The sequence below is a fragment of the Camelus dromedarius genome, chromosome 3, assembly GCF_036321535.1.
Source record: "Camelus dromedarius isolate mCamDro1 chromosome 3, mCamDro1.pat, whole genome shotgun sequence".
Lineage (NCBI taxonomy): Eukaryota > Metazoa > Chordata > Mammalia > Artiodactyla > Camelidae > Camelus > Camelus dromedarius.
The window spans coordinates 105823813-105841872 of NC_087438.1; the positions used below are offsets into that span (position 1 = coordinate 105823813).

Here is an 18060-nt window from a genome sequence, read left to right on the forward strand (position 1 = left end):
GGAGGCGATTTGAGGAGGAGATTTCAGAGGGAGGAGGAGAGAGGAGATAGGAAGAGACAGGAGAGGAGAGTGGAGGGGATTTGAAGAGCGAGTGGAGATTTGAGGAAGAGAGGATAGAATAGGAGATTTGAGGGGCTTTGAGGAGAGGAGATTGGAGAGAGGAGAGGGGAGTTGAGATTTGATTGAAACTGAGGAGAGGGAATTGGAGGAGAAGAGATTTGAGGAGACTTGATGGAAATTGAGAGGGGATTGGAGGAGGGGAGAGGGGATTTGAGGAGTGAGTGGAGATTTGAGGAAAAGAGGACAGGAGATTGGAGGAGAGGAGCTCTTTCCTGAGTGGAAACCCTACCCCGGCAGGCTTACCTTGGTCCATAGGATTCCGGCACATGAGATTTTATTTGTTTTATGTATGTATGCTCTGTGGTGACAGGAAGTTTATACTTTATTGATGCTTTATGCTGACAGGAAGGTTTAAACACCGCTGGCATAGCCCATAGCCTTCACTCTCACCTACCACACAGCTCCTGTCTTAGTAGTTCCCTTGTGTCACAGTGGCTTGTTACCTCCCTTCTAGAGCATGTCCTGCCCAGAACTCTCAGACCAGCATTATACAGTGGACATCACAGAGGCTGAACACTCTGTCCAGCACCCGGTCACCAAGACTACCACACGGCGCATCGTCCATGCAGGCACACAACCCAGTCCTGGCGACCCCAGTGCTGGGCATCACTCCTTGGCCCTGTGTCCTGAGTTGGCACCCTATGCCACCATCTTGGCCTCCATTGCAGATAGCAAACCAAACAGCGTCCGCCGGCGGCCCATTGCCTTTGACAACGCGACCCACTATTACCTCTACAACCGCCTCATGGACTTCCTCACCAGCCGTGAGATTGTCAACCGGCAGATCCACGACATTGTGCAGAGCTGCCAGCCTGGTGAGGTGGTCATCCGTGACACCCTCTACCGCCTTGGGGTTGCTCAGATCAAGACAGAGACAGAAGAGGATGGTGAGGAAGAGGAGGGGGCCACAGCCACAGAATAAGCCAGGCTCTCGTACAGGAACCGCACCATCTCTCAAGCCATAGTGAGGCCCTTGCCCGAGTTAGATCTGTCTAGGGGACCGGCCTCTCATGCTGGGACTGACCAAAGAGCTTCCATTTCCTGAGCACTTTGGGGCCTGGGGTCCTTGGTCTCAACCTTCCGGGTGTCAGGAGAGGCACCAGGACACTCCTTACTCACCCCGAGAGTGCACTTGAGGGGGCACCATACATCCAGCAGAGGGGCGGGGAGGCTGGGAGCTGCTGACTGCCTGGGGTGCAGTTGGGGTCGGGGTGGAGGTCCTGGGTGCACCAAGGTTGTGGAAGTTTCCCTTCCCACCCAGTTTCAAGCCCCTGCAGTCTCTTACCTTTGACTAAGGCAAGACTTGGGGGCTTTATTAGCCCAGGGGGGGTCCCTTTGGGTTGTTGATTCTCCCAGAGGAGGACTGGATTTTCCTCCTGTTCCTCCTGCACCTACATCTGGAGGAAGTGGAGGTGGGAGAAACCGTGAGCCCAGGCTCTCTTCCAGGACTGTCCTCTCCGCCCTGAGCTTTGAGGAAGAGGATCCTCTCCTCCACTCCCTGGCCACTGCCGCCTACGTCCTCTGGGCCCTGGACCCTCACCACAGAGGGGATGTGGCCCTTGAGTATGACATAACCTGGCGGCAGTAGGAGAAACTCCCTTCTGTGAAGGGGAAGCAGACTGGGCTGTAAGGAAACAGCGGGACTGGCTCAAGTGCCCAGGGTTTGCTTAGGGCACAGGAATTGGCCGTGTTATTTAATTTATTGAGAGGAGTGGAGTCGGTGGCTTTTTTCCCCTCCCTCTTCCCCCGACCAGAATAAAGTTTATTAAATTATCTGGTTGTGGTGCAGCAAGAGTCAGTTCCATCCTTACTGAGTAGAGCTGTGTGCTGGGCCTCCAGTGGTCCTGGGATGGTCGGTCACAGGGAAGCCGCAGGCTCTCAGGTGGCGCAAAGAACCAGAGGCCAGCTGAGTTAATGTGGTTAGTTTAATGCTGACAGACCTCCCACAGCGTGATTGATTGTTAGTTATGATGAGTCTAAGTCAACGTGAGGGAGTGTGTGCTGCTTGCTTGGTGTGGCCAGCCACATGGGTCCCCTGCCTTCCAGCTCAGAATGACAGGGGACCGGGCAGAACACCCCAAGCTTTTAGCTGCCACCTGGCTCATTGCAGTGGTACCAGACCCTGGGTGGGGCTGTGGAGAGAAGGGTAGAGGGCAGAGTGGGACAATTAGATTCTTACAAAGGAGGGTTTCTGCTCCAAGGCTGCTCCTGGGGACGTCATAGGCACAAAACCAGTCCTTTTCCATCGAGACAGGAGGAAGTAGGGAAGGTTACTCCTGGAAGTGGGAACAGGTTAAGAGTGAGCTGGGTGTTACCCCAGTTGGCATAGCAAACATGAGGCCACAGCATTGAGAACTGGGGGAAAGGGCGGGGCTCAGCCCCAGCCCCTGACTGGCAGTGATGGCTCAGGCCCTGGAAGTGGGATCCTCTCCCATCTCCCATGGATCCCGTGGCCCTGAGTTTCAGAACTGGGCTGAAATGATTAAGGGCAGAGTCTTTTTTCTCCACATGGTGCCCCATCCATGGAGGAGTTGAAGCTTGGTGGAGGGGAGAGGCAGTGCTTCCGTTGTCACCTCCTCAGCAGAACTGGTAGTTATTGGACTGCAGCAGGGGCTGGGCAACATCCCCCTGCTCACAGCAGGCCAGGTGCTCACTGGAGCTCTCCTCCTCCGGCTCACTGCTGCCGCCACTGCTGCTGCTGGGCAGGTTACTGTAGTCCTGGGGTGGGGTGGGGAGGCCAGGGGATGGTCAGTCCTGACTGGGCAGGCCCAGCCCTGCCTGCTTTAGCCAGCCCCCGACCCCGAGCCTGGCACCACTCACCCGCTCTCTCCTGTCCATTTGGGTCTGCTCCTGCAGGAGGGAGCAGATCTGCTGGAAAGTGGGTCTGTGGGTTGGCTCCAGGGCCCAGCAGGCCTGCATGATGCTGTATCTGAGGCAGGACAGAAGTTACCCGTAAGTCTGGGGCTCATTACATGCACACACACCCTACAGAGTCCTACCCGCCCAGCAGATACCAAAACCAAGTCAGAAGTGAACTTAGCACAAGATCTGTGCCAAATCCTTGGCCTGCATTATCTAATCTTCCCCGTAACCCTGGGTGGTCTCTTCATCACGCCCATTTTGACTATTGAGGAGGAAAAGCTCAGATGTTATGTTGCCCGAGCTCCTAGGATGAAGGGGCCCTCTTGCTGCTCTCAGGTAGGCTTGAGGTGAGTGGCTGGTGGCAGTGGGAGGACTGAAGTGTCTGAGGAGCTGGTCAGCCAGCTGGGTGCGTCAGCCTTGGCACGAAACAGCTGGGTGGCACAGGGAGCAGTGGTGTGGAGAGAGTGGCTGGGGGAAGGTGCAGTGGGTGAGCCTGTGGCCAGCTTGCCCATGGAACGGCTGTGGTGAGGGCAGCGAGCCCGTGAGGAGCTGTGGTGGGCCGACTGTTGTCAGGTGGTTGGTTAAGAGGCTGCGGTGGCTGGGTGACACCACAGACCACCAGGACAGATAAAAGAGAATAGCCTTCCTTGAGGTCATAACAGTCTGACAAACATCCATCATGGTGTTAAGGGGCCCAGTTCAGAGCCCTCTCTGAGAACATTCCCCCATGCTAACCAGTGGAAACCCTGAACTTGACCCAAAGGGACTCGTCTTAGTCCACTGTTGGGGAGAAGCCCGGCCCTAGAACACTGTGGACAGGAAGGACGGCCCACACACCTTTCAGTCCCCTCCGACCAAACCCTGGGCTCTCCTTCCTCTCGGGTCATCCTTCACTTACATATTCTTTGGGGCGAATGCAGGCTGGGCCATTTGGTATCCATCCTTCACCAATTTATAGAACTTGCTGTTCACCAGGATGCCAGGGTAGGGGTTCAGTCCTGCAAAGGCAATGGTCATGTAAAAGCCCACACAATCACCTTCCCCCACACCCACGTATAGGTGTGGAGGGGCTTGGGGTGAAGGGTCCCACCAGGACTCTGATAACAGAACAGCAGCTCCTCTTAACTGTTCTTAACTATGTGTCAGGCACTGCAGGCTTAGGAACTCCTAGGAAGTTGAAAGCCTTTGCCTGGGCTCTGTCACACCCACAGGATTCTGGCACGGGCTTTGGAATAAAGTTGAAAGAGAAGTGCATTGAAGGGCTGAGCCCAAGTCCCTGTGCCTAGTGTTCCCAAGTGGGAGCTTCATCTTCAAGGGTGTGCATGTTTCAGACAATCCGGGGAAACAGCATTCTAGGAAGCAGCAACTGCACAAGCAGACAGGCAGAGGAGCTGCTTGGAGGGAGTGCCTGTTGGGGTGGAGGGTCTGCCCAGCCCACACAGGAGCTGCAACACTTTGCCCATCTGCCCAGCCACCAGCCCTTGCTCTACCCTGACCATGGAGCATCCTTAAACTAGCATCCTTCACAAGGGCTAGAAGACCAGATAACCAAACAGGAGTCAGCCCAGGCTGAGCCTGTGCTGGGCCAGTGGCTCACCAAGTGAGAAGATCTCCCAGAGGAGGATACCGTAGGACCAGACGTCGCTCTGAACGGTGTAGACACAGTCAAAGATGCTCTCTGGGGCCATCCATTTCACAGGTAGGCGGGCCTGGCACAGGAGACCCCAGTCACCTTGGACCCAGGCTCACCAACCCCTCCCCTGCCCAGCCCACCTGTCCCAGCACTCACGTTGCCCTTGACGATATAGTTGGAGTCATTCATGATGTCCCTAGCCAGCCCAAAGTCCCCAATCTTGGCCACACGCCCACTGGTCAGCAGAACGTTTCGGGCTGCCACATCACGGTGGATGCACTGAGGAGAAGCACTGCGGGGTTAGTTTCGGCCCCTCCCCACCTGAGCCCAAGGTGCACGAGGAACAACCAGGGCCCCAAAAGTCTTAGGGTCCTTGTTGACGGGGTGGGCATCAGTTTTGGTCCCGCATCCTGGTTTCTATCTCTACCTGCTACCAGGCCTGAGGAAGTTTAATGTGGTCAATCAGTGTTTAGAAACCACGACTCTGGCCCCCTGGCCCTGAGCAGCAGAAGCTGACTTGGAGATAGGTGGTCTGCTCTGGCCCAGAAGCGATAAGCCCTGGAGCTGTCAGCAGTTTCCGGCCCACAGCGCTTCCTAATAGTACCAGCAGCTGCCACCTCCAGGGCCTTCCCTAAGCATGTGCACACACTGGAATCCTATTTCACCCTCTTGCCATCCTGGGATCGTGCCCCGGTGTAGAAACAGGCTCAGAGACTTAACAGTTGCTCAAAGTCACACAGCAAGTGGCAGAGGCAGCAATCAAGCTCTGGACTCCCAGGTCTGTGCTGCGACCCTCTCCCTTTTCCTCTTCCTCATCCTCACGGGGGTTCAGTTGTCTCCCTGCCCTCCTGAGTAACCACATGTGGGGACCCAGTTTCCAACTCACGTTCTTGGAAGCGAGGAAGGCCATGCCCTGGGCCACCTGGCTCGAGAAGTGAAGCAGGTCACACAACTCCAGCGGCCGCCCGTCCTCCTTGTCCAGGTCTGCCGGGGAGAGAGGCATCAGGGCTGTCCCAGCCTGCCCCTGCCCTGCCCTGCCCAGCCAGGCCCCAACAGCCCCAGTACCTCCTCACCTTGCTCAGAGAACGAGTCATTTGAAGAAGTGGAGACCGGCCTCATCTCCACATAGGTGTCCACGCCCTGGCTGGAGAAGCCGCTGTCTCTGAAAGGGACAGAGGGCGCGGGGCTGGTCAGTCCCCGCCATGGCTCAGGCCTCTCCCAGCCTCTCAGCAGGGAAGGGAAGGGGGACCTTGGGGTCGACCTGAACTTCCTCTTCTGACATATGCTTTCTGAGTGATCAGTGATCCCTGCTTAGCTGTCCAGGGACAGAGCTTAGAACCTGTTGTCTTTAGGCAGCTCTGCCTGTTAGAAAGTTCTTCACTGTTTCTAATGCTAACCTGGCCCTGGGATGTTCCTCCTCCTGATCCTTGCTCTGCCCTCAAGACCCATCTCCCTTACCACAATAAAGGTGTTAAAAAAAATCCTAAATAAATAAAAATTAAGAAACACAAAACACAAAAACTCCCTCTCTGTCTACACAGTGGCTCTCACTACTGGCTTCACATTAAAATCGCCTGGGGACTGCCTGATACCCGGGCCACTAGACGAAAGTCTTCAGAAACTGTAGGGGCAAAACCCTGTCATTCTCGCTTTTAAATCTCTCCAGGCAATTGCACCATGCAGCCTGAGCTGAGGCCCGCTGGAGTAGAGTAGGACTTGAACTCATTCATGTGCATTAAATCACCTGGGGAATCTTACTGAAATGGAGGTTGTGATTTAGCTGGTCTGGTGGGGGGGAGGTGGGGAGAGGCTGAGGTTGTGCTGATAACAGCTCAGAAGCCTATGAGCCTGTGCTTTGTGTAGCAGGTGACATTGAGAAGCACAGCTCTGTAGACTGAATATACTGCTCCAACCAGAGGGGAGCCTGGACTTCTCACCTCCCGTCCCCGCTGTGACAGAGACGTCTGCCTTGACAGTGTCCATGCTGTAGTGCTCCCAGAGAAAGAATCCAGTGTTTTACATATGGTCTAACCATCAGAAAACTAACCCCTCCCTCAGTCTAGAAACTATACTTCCATTAATGCAGCCTAGGACCCCATAAGCAGGATCGGTTCACATGCCACCTGCCCTTGAAATCACCTGACTCTGAAACCTTTCCCCAATCTGCAGATTTGAAGGTGGAAGCTGGTTCTCTTTCAGTTGATGTGGCCTCAGTGTCCTGCCTGCCGAGGCCCAGGGTGAGCCACCCTCTCAGAGGGGTGTCAGAGAATCAGAAGAGGAAGCGGATCCTGCCAGCCCCCATATCTGAGGTCACTGGATGGAGTGAAATGGCCTCCTTCCCCTTTTCCTCCCCAGACTTGTTAGCTGACAGTGTGCTAGGATGGGAGCCCCGTTCTCATCCTGCTGTGGCCCCCAGCAGCCCGACTCTGAGACCCCACAAGCCCCAAGAGCGAGACTTCCAAGAGAGCAGTGTGGCTCAGGTGAGCACTGGACCAGGAGTAACAGAGCAGAACTCCAGCCAGGCTCCGCCTCTGCCCCCTACTCACGAGGGACACAAAACTGGCCACTTCCTCTCTCTGGTTCCCCATGTAGCTCTTTCCGTCTGCCTCTGGGTGGCTTCCAGGAATCACAACGGTACAGAATGACAGAGCGGAAAGACCCTGAGAGGCTCAATGCCCTGACGGCTTGCTGGGAAAACTGAGGCCCAGGTGGACCAGGGATCTGGTCGGAACTATGCCATTTTACCTCTTCTCACCCAAAAAACCAACAGGCTCTGTCCCACTTCTCCACAGCGACGTGGGGGCCAGGTGTTGGCTATGCTCCAGCCCCCTGCAGCACGTGCTGTGGGACAAACAGGGCGCTCACCCCCGAGACCTGCCCAGCTCTGGCTAGGGCCCAAACGGATCCTGATTGATCTTTCATGTACATTAAAATGATGACGTAGCATTAACCGCTGTCTCCACAGGACTGTGAACTCCCTCATCTTTGCCTTCAATACTCCCGGAACAGCAGGGGCTCAAATTTTTGTTGGATGGTGGAAATAAGTAGGAAAAACACTGAGCTGCCTGTACAATGTGGGTGGCTACTCCCCACAGCACAGATGGGAAGGCGAGGGCCACATAGCTACCCAGCCCTGAGCTGGCTTTGGGGACAGGCTCGGGGGCCCCACCTCCCCGTCCTGGCTGGCCTCCTTCCAGTCCTTTGCCAGAGTACTACCTGTGGATGTATTTCTTTTCCAGGTGAATGTTCTTGTAGCCAGCGGTCACCTCAGGGTCCTGGCCTGGGCTCAGGCTGGGAACCAGCATAGCCTCAGCCTTCCTCCGCAGAAAGTTGAGCAGATCGCCGTAGCAGCAATACTCGGTGATGACCAGGACAGGGCCTAGAGCAGCCGAGAGAGCAGGGTGAGTGCACCCCCTAACCCACTCCCCGCGTGCACAGAAACGTGGGGCGAGGGGGCAACAAGAACCTGGACTGGGACTCAGAATCCCCAGGTTCTAATCCTGACTATCTGTGAGCAGCTTTCTGCTTTACTGGGCCTCAGTCAACCTATCTGTCTAAAGCAGAAGAATCTCCAAAGAACTGTAACTGAGGAATTCTTTCTTCAAAGGAAATCTCTGGCAGTTCCATACTGGTCAAAGCTGCCGTAGGAAAAGAGGATGGGGGGTACTGGGAGTCCCATCAGGCCCTGGGGCACTTCTGTGGACCCCGTGGTGAGTGTCCAAGCATTTTTGGGTAGGAGCTTCTTAAAAGGTAGATTGGAAGGCATCACTCCAGACCCACAGCATCAGACTCCCTAGAGCAGAGCCCAGGGATCTGCATGCACTCTTAGCTCCTTTTCCGGGTAACTCTGATGCCCACTGATGTCTGAGAGCCCCTGATAAGAGCTCAAAGAACTATTATCCATAAGCAACTTTTGACCAGTCCAGGCACCTGGCCTAGAAATTTAAGGGATGCTGAGACAGAGATCCTACCTTCACTTAGAGGAGATGGGAAGGGAAAGATGGAGTGGGTAGCCCTGGGGCCCTCAGACGTCCAAGAGGCTCCAAGACCAGGGGCCCCCACGCCTGCCAAGGCCCCTCACCTCCATGGGTGCAGGCTCCCAGAAGGTTGACTATGTTCTCGTGCTGGCCCAGGTGACTCATGATCTTCAGTTCCGACATGAGGGCCTCTTTCTCGTCAGCGTGAGCCGTGGCTGGGAGATCCAGAGGAGTAAAGCAGAGGATACCCAGATCCCCAAAGCGATCAGAGGTCAAAAGAGGCATGAGAAATGCAGACACACAGATGGGAATTATGGAATGAGAGAGAAAGAGAGGAGAGAGAGCCTGTCACTGAGCTGGTCTTGGGTGGCAGGAGGCCAAGCTGTAGCCAGGCTCTGACCCAGGGTGGCCTCTGTGCACCCCAGCCCCTTTGGGGCCCAGTCAGAAGCCCTTCCACATCCAGGAGTTCGAGGGAGCCTGGAGCTCACATAGGAAGCCTAGAGTCCTCGCCTCAATCCTGGGCTCTGACGGGCTGAAAATGCGGGTGATGCCCTTGTGACAACAGGGCAGGCTCCCCTAGTCTACACCACCTCCCACCCACTCCCCTAAATTCCCCAAGCCCTTCCCTCACTCACACTTCAGCATCTTCACAGCCACCTTCAGGACAGCATCTTCCTTGCCCAGACCAAAGGCTGTGGCTTCTACCACCTTCCCAAAGGCACCGGCTCCAAGGGTCTTACCTGTCACACACACAGGCCCCCTTAGGTCCCCAGGGGCCAAAAGGCCCTCTGAGGGCCCGCAGGCTGCCTTTAGCACACGCTGGCCCTGTGACGGGAGGGCGGAGATCCCTGCTCACCGAACTGCAGGTTGTTTCGGGGGAACTCCCACTTCTCGTTGTAGGGCAGCTGGGTGGGGTCGATGAAGGTGTAGCTGTTGCCCTCGTAGCTCTCGATGATCTTCCAGCGCACCTGGTACTTGGGCTTCTGCAGGAGGAGGGGAAGGGAGCACGTGTCCGCCAGGCCTGGCAGGTGGGTCTTGGATCTCATCCCGACCCCAGAGGGCAGGGGTGGGCAGTCCCAGAGCACAGCAGGAAGAGGTGAGTGTGGTCTGTGACTTGGTGAGAGGGGCTGAGTCATCCCATGCCCCTGGCACTGACAGCCCAGTCCCCGCCTGGCTTGGCCTGACCACGGGACCATCCCTTCTCCAAGGCTCGGTTTCCCTGTTTATTGAAAGACTTGCACAGGACCACCTCTGAGGGCCTTGAGAGCTCTGATAATTTGGTAATTCCTGAGCCAGGAAGGAGGGTGGAACTGTACATCTATCCATCCATCCAAGTATTATTATTTTCAATTGTGGTAAGACACATCGCAAAATTTACCATCTCAACCATTTTGGGGCATACTGTTCAGCAGTGTTAAGTACATTCATATGGCTGTGCAATTAACCTCCAAACCCTTTTCACCTTGAAAAACTGAAACCTTGTACTCATTAAACAACTCCTCTCCATTCCCACCTCCCCGGAGCCCCCGGCCACTTATCTCATGAACCTGACAGTTCCAGGTACCTTGTACAATTGGAATCACGCAGTATTTGTCCCTGCGTGACTGGCTTATTTCATCTGCCATGATGTCAAGGTTCATCCATGCTGTAGTGTATGTTAGCACTCCCTTCCTTCCTTTTTAAGGCTGAATAATTTTCCCATCCAGACATTTCCCTGAGTACCTATTTTTTTCGGGCACCATTGATTCAGAGGGGAACAAGACAAAGTCCCTGTCCCAATGGAGTCTGGTCCTAGTGGTTAAGACAGGCATTTAACTCCCATAAATACATACGTGGGAAATTTTCAAACAGTGCTATGAAGAAAGTAAAGCAGGGTAACAGGATAAAGAACACCGGGTCGACTGAAGAGGAGTCAGGGAAGGCCCCTGAGGAGGTGAGAGGGTGTCAGCCATGGGGAACAGGGCACTTGGGGGACGCACTTGGCAGGTGCAGGGAAGAGGTGTGGAGGCCTGGAGGTGGGAAAGGTCCTGGCAGGTCTGAGGGGCTGGAAGGCGCTGTGTGGCTTGAGGGGAGCTGGGGAGGTTTCGGAGGCAGGAAGATCTCAAGGGCAAGGAGAAGCCCTTGAAACTTGACGCAGGTGAGTGAGGCATCTGCCCTTACACGGTTAAAGGACCAAGAGAGAGAGAGACAGTGTCCACAGGACAGTAGCATCTGGAGGACCCAAGTTCCTCCCAGGCCCTCCGTGCTGTTCCACTCAGCCATGTGGAGCCTGATCTGTGGAGGGGCAGCTGCCTCTCTCTTTCCTGCCCAGGGTGGCAGCTGCATGGGGGCATCATGCCAAGGGGTGCCCATGAGAAGTGCTGATGGAAGACCGAGTTTAGGTGGAAAGTGGAAGCTGGGCTAGGGTGGTGGAGGACACTGAGGCCCTGGGTCAGCAGTCCAACTCTCTTTCCGGCCAGTCCTGGGGGACAGGGACCAGCTGGGTTGTGCTTAGCAGCTGGGCTTCTCTGTGGGGCACCCAGCTGGGGGTGGAGGGAGGTGGCCTGTGGCTGAAGTCTCGCCAGGTTAAGAGAAAAGACTCCAGAGAGCCATAGGGAGGAGCTTCCAGAGGCTAGTTAGGGGGGAAAGACCGCAGTTAGACGTAAGGAAGAACTTCCAGCTTCTGATTCAGGAGGGGAGACTGGGTAAATTTAAAGACATCCTTGTCACGGCTTAGATGGAGAGGCTGAAACAGGATAGGAAGAAGTTCCTGAGTGTCAGAGGATTCAAACCCTGCGTGTGGGCAACTTCCCAACCCAAACGATGGAGACAGAACCAGGAAGGGATTCTTTGGCCTCCCCTGGCCACTTCCATCTCTAGGAGCCACTGTGGCAAAGGCTGTTTTTGCTCCTCACCACTTCTTCCTCCGGCCCTGCCGCTGGGCCTGAGTCAGCCCCCTCCCCACCCCACCCCCAGAAGGGCAGGGGATACTGGGGGAAGGGAGGGGGATCGAGGGAGGGAGAGGTTGCCTGGCTGGAACCTGACCTCTCTGAATCTCAGACCCTATACCTGGAGGAGGACGCAGCTCTCTCCCGCCTGCCTCAGGCATCCCCACTCCTCTTCCCGAAAAGTGGCCAGCAGCTCTGCTCAGCCTCTGCCATCCCTAGAAAGGGCTCCTGTGTGACTCCTAGGGGCCTCTACCGAGAAGGGCCAGTCCTCTGAAGGAGACCCCGACGGGGAGGCCGGGATGGGCCGCCACAAGCGGTTTCCTGATCATGGCAGTAGGAACAGTAATGTTATCAGCGAGTGCTCCTTGAGCACTTCCTGTGAGTGGGCGCTAGGCTACACACTCAACTTGCGTCATGTTATTTATTCATCACCACAGGCCCAAGGAACTTCCCCTTGGCTACTGAGGGGCATGGAATCATTTAGGTCCCACAACTCCCCATCTAGGCCTGCTGCTCTGGGCGGGCAGATGTTTTCTGTCTTAGGAAGATGGAGACCTGAACAATTCCCACTGGAAATCTTGGGGACCCTTCTGGGCATCCCCAGTATACCACCAGCCCCCCGAGCTCAGTTCTGACCCCCGGAAGCCCAGCCTCCCTGGCCCCTTCACTCCTCCCTGCCTCATACCTCCACACATCCCTCCTCCTTCCAGCCTGCTGACTCCTGCCCTTTTCTCTTCCTCCTTGGCGCCCCCGTCTCTCTGGGGGCCAGAAAGGCGATGACTCAGCCCTGAGGCAGAAGCAACCCTTCCCTCAAACGGGGCTACCCCTCCCCTCCCCCCAGGCCAGGGCAGCCAGGACGGGCCAAGCGGGGTCCCCAGTGAAGGGCAAGTCTCAGAACCCCACGGGGCAGAGCAGAGGACACTTGGACGGCAAGCCCTGAGGCAGGGCATGACCATCCTGACCCGTCATGGTCTTGTGCCATGGGATGCCCTCCTTCTCTTGGCCTTGGGTGGGCTCAGGGGCCAGTTGAATTTGCTGGATGGGACAAGAGGTGACTGGGAGGACATGTTCCAAAAAAGGTCCCATGGAGGGTAAGGTGTCCCGACACTATGGCTGGCCAAGGGGGCTGAGCAGCCTAAAGTAGAAAGGAACCTGGAAGGGGAACTGGGCCCTTTTCTGGAATCTCTGCAGGGCTGAGGAGGCAGCTCTGTGGGGCACTGGGAGGCAGTTTTCGGCTTCATATAAGAAAGAACTTTGCAACAGAGCTGCCCAGAGAAGGAACGGGTGGCCACGAGAATGAGTGAAGTCCTGTCCCTGGAGGTGGGCAAGCAGGGCCAATAACCACCATACGTAGTCAAGACGCCCAACCTCAGATACCCGTCCAATCCCGAGTCATGCGCGAACTCGGGTTCCCCAGTCAACTTCCTGCAGGGATGAAGCTGAGCAGTTTCCATGCTGAGCACTGTCCATGCCCAGCACCCTCCTACGTCCTCGACATGCATTATCTCATTGAATCTTCAGGACGGCCCAAGGGGGTAGGGGCTGCCATTATCAACCCCATTTCACAGATGAAGAAACAGAAGCTTAGAAACACCAATTTTCCTAGAGTCTCAGAGACTAGCAAGGCAGAATTTGGGCCCAGATCTGTCTAACTCCTAACCCCTGGCTCTTAAATTAGACCATCAGTAGGCTCCTGGCATGTCAGAGGAGGAGGGCTGTTAAAGGTCACCCCATCCCATGGTACAGGTGAGGAAACTGAGGCCCAGAGAGGTCAATGAGTCATACCAAGTTCACATGGCAAAAGAGTCTCAGAGCTGGGCCCAGATCCCTCACTTCTTGACCTGGGCCCTGGATTTTGGAGGCTGCGCTCAGTGCAGCCTCCTCATGCTGGAGCTGGATGAGCAGACAGCCAACCCTGTGGGCCCCTGGGTACCTCCACCCTGCCATCTACCTGTCAACTCCGAGTCCTCTCCTCACACTACAACCCCCAAGGCAGGTATGGGGAAGAGAAGGCAGCAAAGGGGCCCACAAGGTGGGTTATTCACCCCTAACTCACATCACTCCCTTGTTCACATTCACTGAGACTTCAGGGCAGGGTTCAATTCATCAGACCACCACCCTGCCCCCACCTGAGTTCTCTTCCAGGCATCAATATTTCTGGAACTCCCCCTCACCTTCCCCCCGCCTGCCTCTTTGTACACATTGCCCTCCCCGCCACAGGTACCCTTCTCCTGAATCTTGTCTCTCCACTTGCTGCTAGCCCCATCCTCCAAAGTCTGTTCCCCCAGTGCCAAGCCACCTCCTCCGAGAAGTCTTCCTTCCCTGCCAGCCTGAAGAGATCCCTCCACATCTGGCCTCCCACTGCCTTCTGGCCTGGTCCTCTCAGTGCCTGATTGCACCAGACATGGTCTTCTGCGTAGGGAGGCAGTGAGGCCAAGTAGTGGAGGGGGATGAGGGGGGACGGGCTCCGGGGGACGAGGCAACAGGGCCCCCGGGGCAGGTACCGCAACCTTGCCGAGGCTGTTTTCTTACTGTAAGACGTTGATTGCTCTAGTCCCTGTCTCCACACTGTTGTGAAAATAAGCATAAGTTGATTGGATGTTTCGCAAAATGGTTAAAAAACATGGTTTTTTAAAAACCAGCTTCTGCCATTGACCAGGTGTAGACTAGGGCAACTGTCTCAACCTTTGGGAACCTCAGCTTCCAACCCTGTAAAATGGGGTTAGTGATACTACCTACGTGCCGTGGCTGTGGAGGGCAGTAAATGAGAATGCAGGTAACACACTTCATAAAAATGGCCCTAAAGTCACTATCACTGAGCACTCAAAGTGACAGGCCGTGCACTAAACCTCAAAATGCAAGGAACAGCAGCTTTGACTAATTGTATTATTACCATAATTAAGAGGATGACGGTGGACAGGCCTTCCCATCCACTACCTCACCTGCCACCTGACAGAGACAGGCCTGGCCCCGTCATGCCCTCTCTGTATGTCTGCAAGCCCCCAGCTAGGACTGGATCCATGTTCACTCTCCTGGAACCCACTGCTCTCCCCACTGCATCTTTCCCTCTGTAACCCATGCCCTCACTTTCATGGCCAGTTGACAACCATCTTTTGCACTAGACAGCGAGCCCTGTGAGAGCAGGACCTCAGAGTCCCTGAGTTCTGTCTCACCCAGCCACTCACAGTGGCATACAGGAGGTGCCCACTAAAGGGCTGCTGGCTGGCTGAATAACTGGCTGACAGATGAGTGGGTATTCAGCGGATGAGGGGTGGCTCCCCGCAGCCTGGTGGCGCTGCCCCAGGGCCCGGCTCACTGGGGTGCCTGGCTGCCCCCACCCTGCCCGGGCTCACCTGCTTGTACTTGTACAAAAGCAGCACAAGCAGCAGCAGCAGCAGCGCCATGATGCACAGACAGGCCATCAGCACCGGTGTGAAGAGGGGCTCATCCAAGGGCTGCGTGTGGGCTCCTGGAAGGGGCGGGACAGAGCGGTGAGCCGGCGGGAGGGGCCTCTGACACCCTCTGCCCCTACTGGAAACAGGCCAGCTGCCTGGAACACAGTAGCTGTCCTCTCACCAGGAAGCCTGCAGACCCCTCCAGTTCTGCTCATGCTCAGCCCCAAACCCTGCCCAGACTCACAGTCTCTGTGGCCGGGGGAGCCCCTCAGGTCACTGCACCCTGCCAGTGCAAGGAGCCTGTGCGGCGGCCTGGCCTGGGGCTCAGCCATGACTTGCACACCTACCCCAGTGGGGAGGCTCACCACCGACCCCTCTGAATAGCTCGCACAGAAAGACCTTCTAAAGGTCAGGCTGCAATCTGCCTCCCCAGCATTTTCTGCAGCTTCCCTGCGTGACCTTCGAAACCACACAGCGCTTCTGAGAGTCTGAAAGCCAGGCTCATGGACCCAGGGACTCCTCTTCCCAGATCAATAGCCTTAGTCCCCTTGATGTGTTTGGAAGGACATAATTTCCATCCCCTGGCCCAGATCAGCAGCGTGAGTCTGAGGCCCAACCGCACCTCTGCCACTTCTCCCAAAGCCTCAGGTTCGTCATACCCGAAGTGGGAAGGAAGACTGTCCTAACCTCCTAAGGTTATGTGAGTTTATTGCAATAATGCCATGTAAAGAGCTTAACATGATGCCTGGCACAGTGTAAGCCTTCAATAAATATTGGCTTTATATTTATTTGTAATATAGAACCGCCAGCTGCAGGACAGAGCAGCTGAGGTGGTGGCACGTGGGGTCCGACCTCAGCCACTCTTGCTCCAAGGCCAGCAGCTGGGGCACCTGGCGGGCTGCCTCTGAGCCAGGCAGAGGCTTCTGCTCTGTCCTCTGTGGGCCCAGAGAGCCTCACCGGGTCCTGGCACACAGTGGGGGGTTGAACTTGCTTGTTAGAGGCCTGGGGTGGGCCTGTGCAGCCTCAGTCCTCTCAGAGGACTACCCCACATTCAACTTTTGTGCAGCGCAGAGAAAGATGCCGCTTCCTGGAGACAGACACTACCGCCTCTGTGCCAGGGCTGGACAGCAGCCCCACTCTCGCACAGCGGCCCTGAATGGCACAGGAAGGGAGTCTGGGAGGGACAGAGAAGGCCATCAGTGGTGGCCCCGGGGTGGGGGTGGGGGCCTGTGTTCATTTACCACCTGTCCATATCACCAGACTCTAAGCTCCGTGGAGGCACTGCTCCCCTGCACCGAGCATGTGCCTGGCACGCAACAGATGCCAAACACACACCTGTGAATTACTGAGTCAGTTAAGTGCAGGAACATGAGCAGAGGGAGGGGCCAGACGAGGCTGTGCCTGCTTCAGGCTGCTTGCTTTCTGGACCTCACGTCTGCTTCCCCTCTGTTCTCCCCATGGGTTCTAGACTTCCCCATTTCGCCACTTCAGGAGAGCTCTGGTCAGGAGGGGACTGGAATCATACCCGGAAAGGTAGAACTCGTTCTGGCTGGGATTGGCCCTGATTCCTTAGGGGTAGGGTAGTTTCCTGGGCCCCCCTCCCCTTCCTGGCCTGGAGGAGGCAGGTCAAAGGCTCACCTACAGAGATGGGCCAGAAGGCCTGGGAGCTGTTCCCCACGCTATTGTGGGCCCTGCATTCATACGTCCTGTTGTGTTCCAAGGTTCCCGTGGCCAGCAGGCTCTGGACGATCACCTTGTGGAAGGGCTCCTGGCTTAGGACTTCAGGGTTTGGGTCCTCCAGGACCAGCATTTGGGTCTCATCACATCTGGGAAAAAGAGCATGTGGCTCAGAGTTACCAGGGGCCCAGCCCCTGCCCCAGCCCATGAGCCTGGATGATGAAGGCAGGTGGAGCCCACTTACCTGTCAGTGTGGCCCCTGCACTGCACCCATGTCACACTGGGCTGGGGGTACCCAGAGGCCTCACAGAGCAGGGCTTTAGAGTCATTGATGAGGGTCCACGTGACCTTCACCTCTGGGGGGTCTGAGACAGAAAAGAAGAGCAGAGGAGGGAGGGATCAGCCCCAGAGGCCCCAGGTTCCCTCGTCTGACTGCCCCACCCTGAGCCTGCTCTCCCCCGCCCCAGCCTCCCCTAGCTCTTCTCTTCAGCAGTCCTGCGAACCCCATGTCCCCAAGCCCTGCTCCATCACTCACATAGAAGGGTGAGCTCAAAAGTCAAGGACTCCTCGTGTCTGGCATTGCTGGCCAGGAAGGAGTAGCGGCCGGCCTCGGAGGGCTTCAGGCGAGGCAGGGTGAGGATGGAGGTGTATCTGCGTGAGAGGAAAAGCCCTGGTATGGCCCCTGTCGGGTAAGTGGGCTCAGACCACCACCTTCAAGGGCTTTGTTTCATTTTTGGTAAATGGTCCAGGGCACAAAGGCATTGGCTGAGCCAGGTATCCAGGCTGGGTGCCACTGAGACATGGAAAAACCACCAACCCAATTTCCTTAATTGCCTCTCTCATCTGTAAAGCAGTTTTGTTCTGAAGTTTAGTAGATGTAAGTCTGTAAAGTGTTGACACTGGGAAGCACGTCACAGGCCTAACTGAATGCACCTACTTTCACCACCATCACTGAGTTGAACAATCCCTGCTAAAATGCCAGCTCCCAGGTCAGCTTCCATCCCTAAAGTGCCAACCCTGCCGAGAGGGACTATGAGAGGGAAGAGAGGCAAGAAGTAGCCATGGGGCTTCAGAGACCAGGGCTCAAGTCCTGATGTCGCCATTTCCTAGCTGTGTGATCTTAGACAAGTACTTAACCTCTCTGATCCTTTGCTTCCTTTTCTGTGAGGGTGACACCTATGGTAATAATTCAGACTTGGCCTGAGGATTAAAGGGATATGTATTCAGACTGCTTGACAGAGAGCCTGCCTATGAGAATGCACACCCCCAAGATACGGTAGAATTATTGAGGATACAGGATCTCCCAAGAATATAGAGCAGAGGGACATACTAATTTGATCTACATCTTAGACACAAATGAATGACATTGAGGTTCTACAAAGTCAAGGAAAATGAGACTCAGAAAAGGGAAGGGACTTGCTCCAGGTCACACAGGACCCAAATGTCCTGACACGCTGCTGAAGCGTTCT

At 55.8% G+C, this 18060-nt stretch overlaps 2 protein-coding genes across 5 annotated transcripts in view; one reads left to right on the forward strand and one right to left on the reverse strand.

Annotated features, from left to right (window-relative positions):
* HMGXB3 (HMG-box containing 3) overlaps positions 1-1893 on the forward strand; it is a 57076-nt gene extending 55183 nt beyond the window's left edge. For all 4 annotated transcript variants that reach the window (XM_031449328.2, XM_064484434.1, XM_064484435.1 and 1 more), the window contains one exon: positions 575-1893. In XM_031449328.2, the coding sequence (XP_031305188.1) occupies positions 575-1042 (468 nt within the window). In that variant the 3' untranslated portion in view covers positions 1043-1893. The remainder of the gene's footprint in view (positions 1-574) is intronic.
* Positions 1894-2027: 134 nt separating this feature from the next.
* The window catches only part of CSF1R (colony stimulating factor 1 receptor), a 28199-nt gene continuing 12166 nt past the window's right edge, over positions 2028-18060 (reverse strand). The window contains exons 7-21 of the mRNA XM_010991175.3: positions 17127-17242; positions 16836-16956; positions 16553-16740; positions 14873-14988; positions 9449-9575; positions 9228-9332; positions 8697-8807; positions 7832-7994; positions 5689-5777; positions 5502-5599; positions 4772-4894; positions 4580-4691; positions 3881-3980; positions 2941-3049; positions 2028-2838 (exon numbers count right to left, since the gene is read on the reverse strand). Coding sequence (XP_010989477.1) covers positions 2698-2838; positions 2941-3049; positions 3881-3980; positions 4580-4691; positions 4772-4894; positions 5502-5599; positions 5689-5777; positions 7832-7994; positions 8697-8807; positions 9228-9332; positions 9449-9575; positions 14873-14988; positions 16553-16740; positions 16836-16956; positions 17127-17242 — 1819 coding nt within the window. The 3' untranslated portion in view covers positions 2028-2697. The remainder of the gene's footprint in view (positions 2839-2940; positions 3050-3880; positions 3981-4579; positions 4692-4771; positions 4895-5501; positions 5600-5688; positions 5778-7831; positions 7995-8696; positions 8808-9227; positions 9333-9448; positions 9576-14872; positions 14989-16552; positions 16741-16835; positions 16957-17126; positions 17243-18060) is intronic.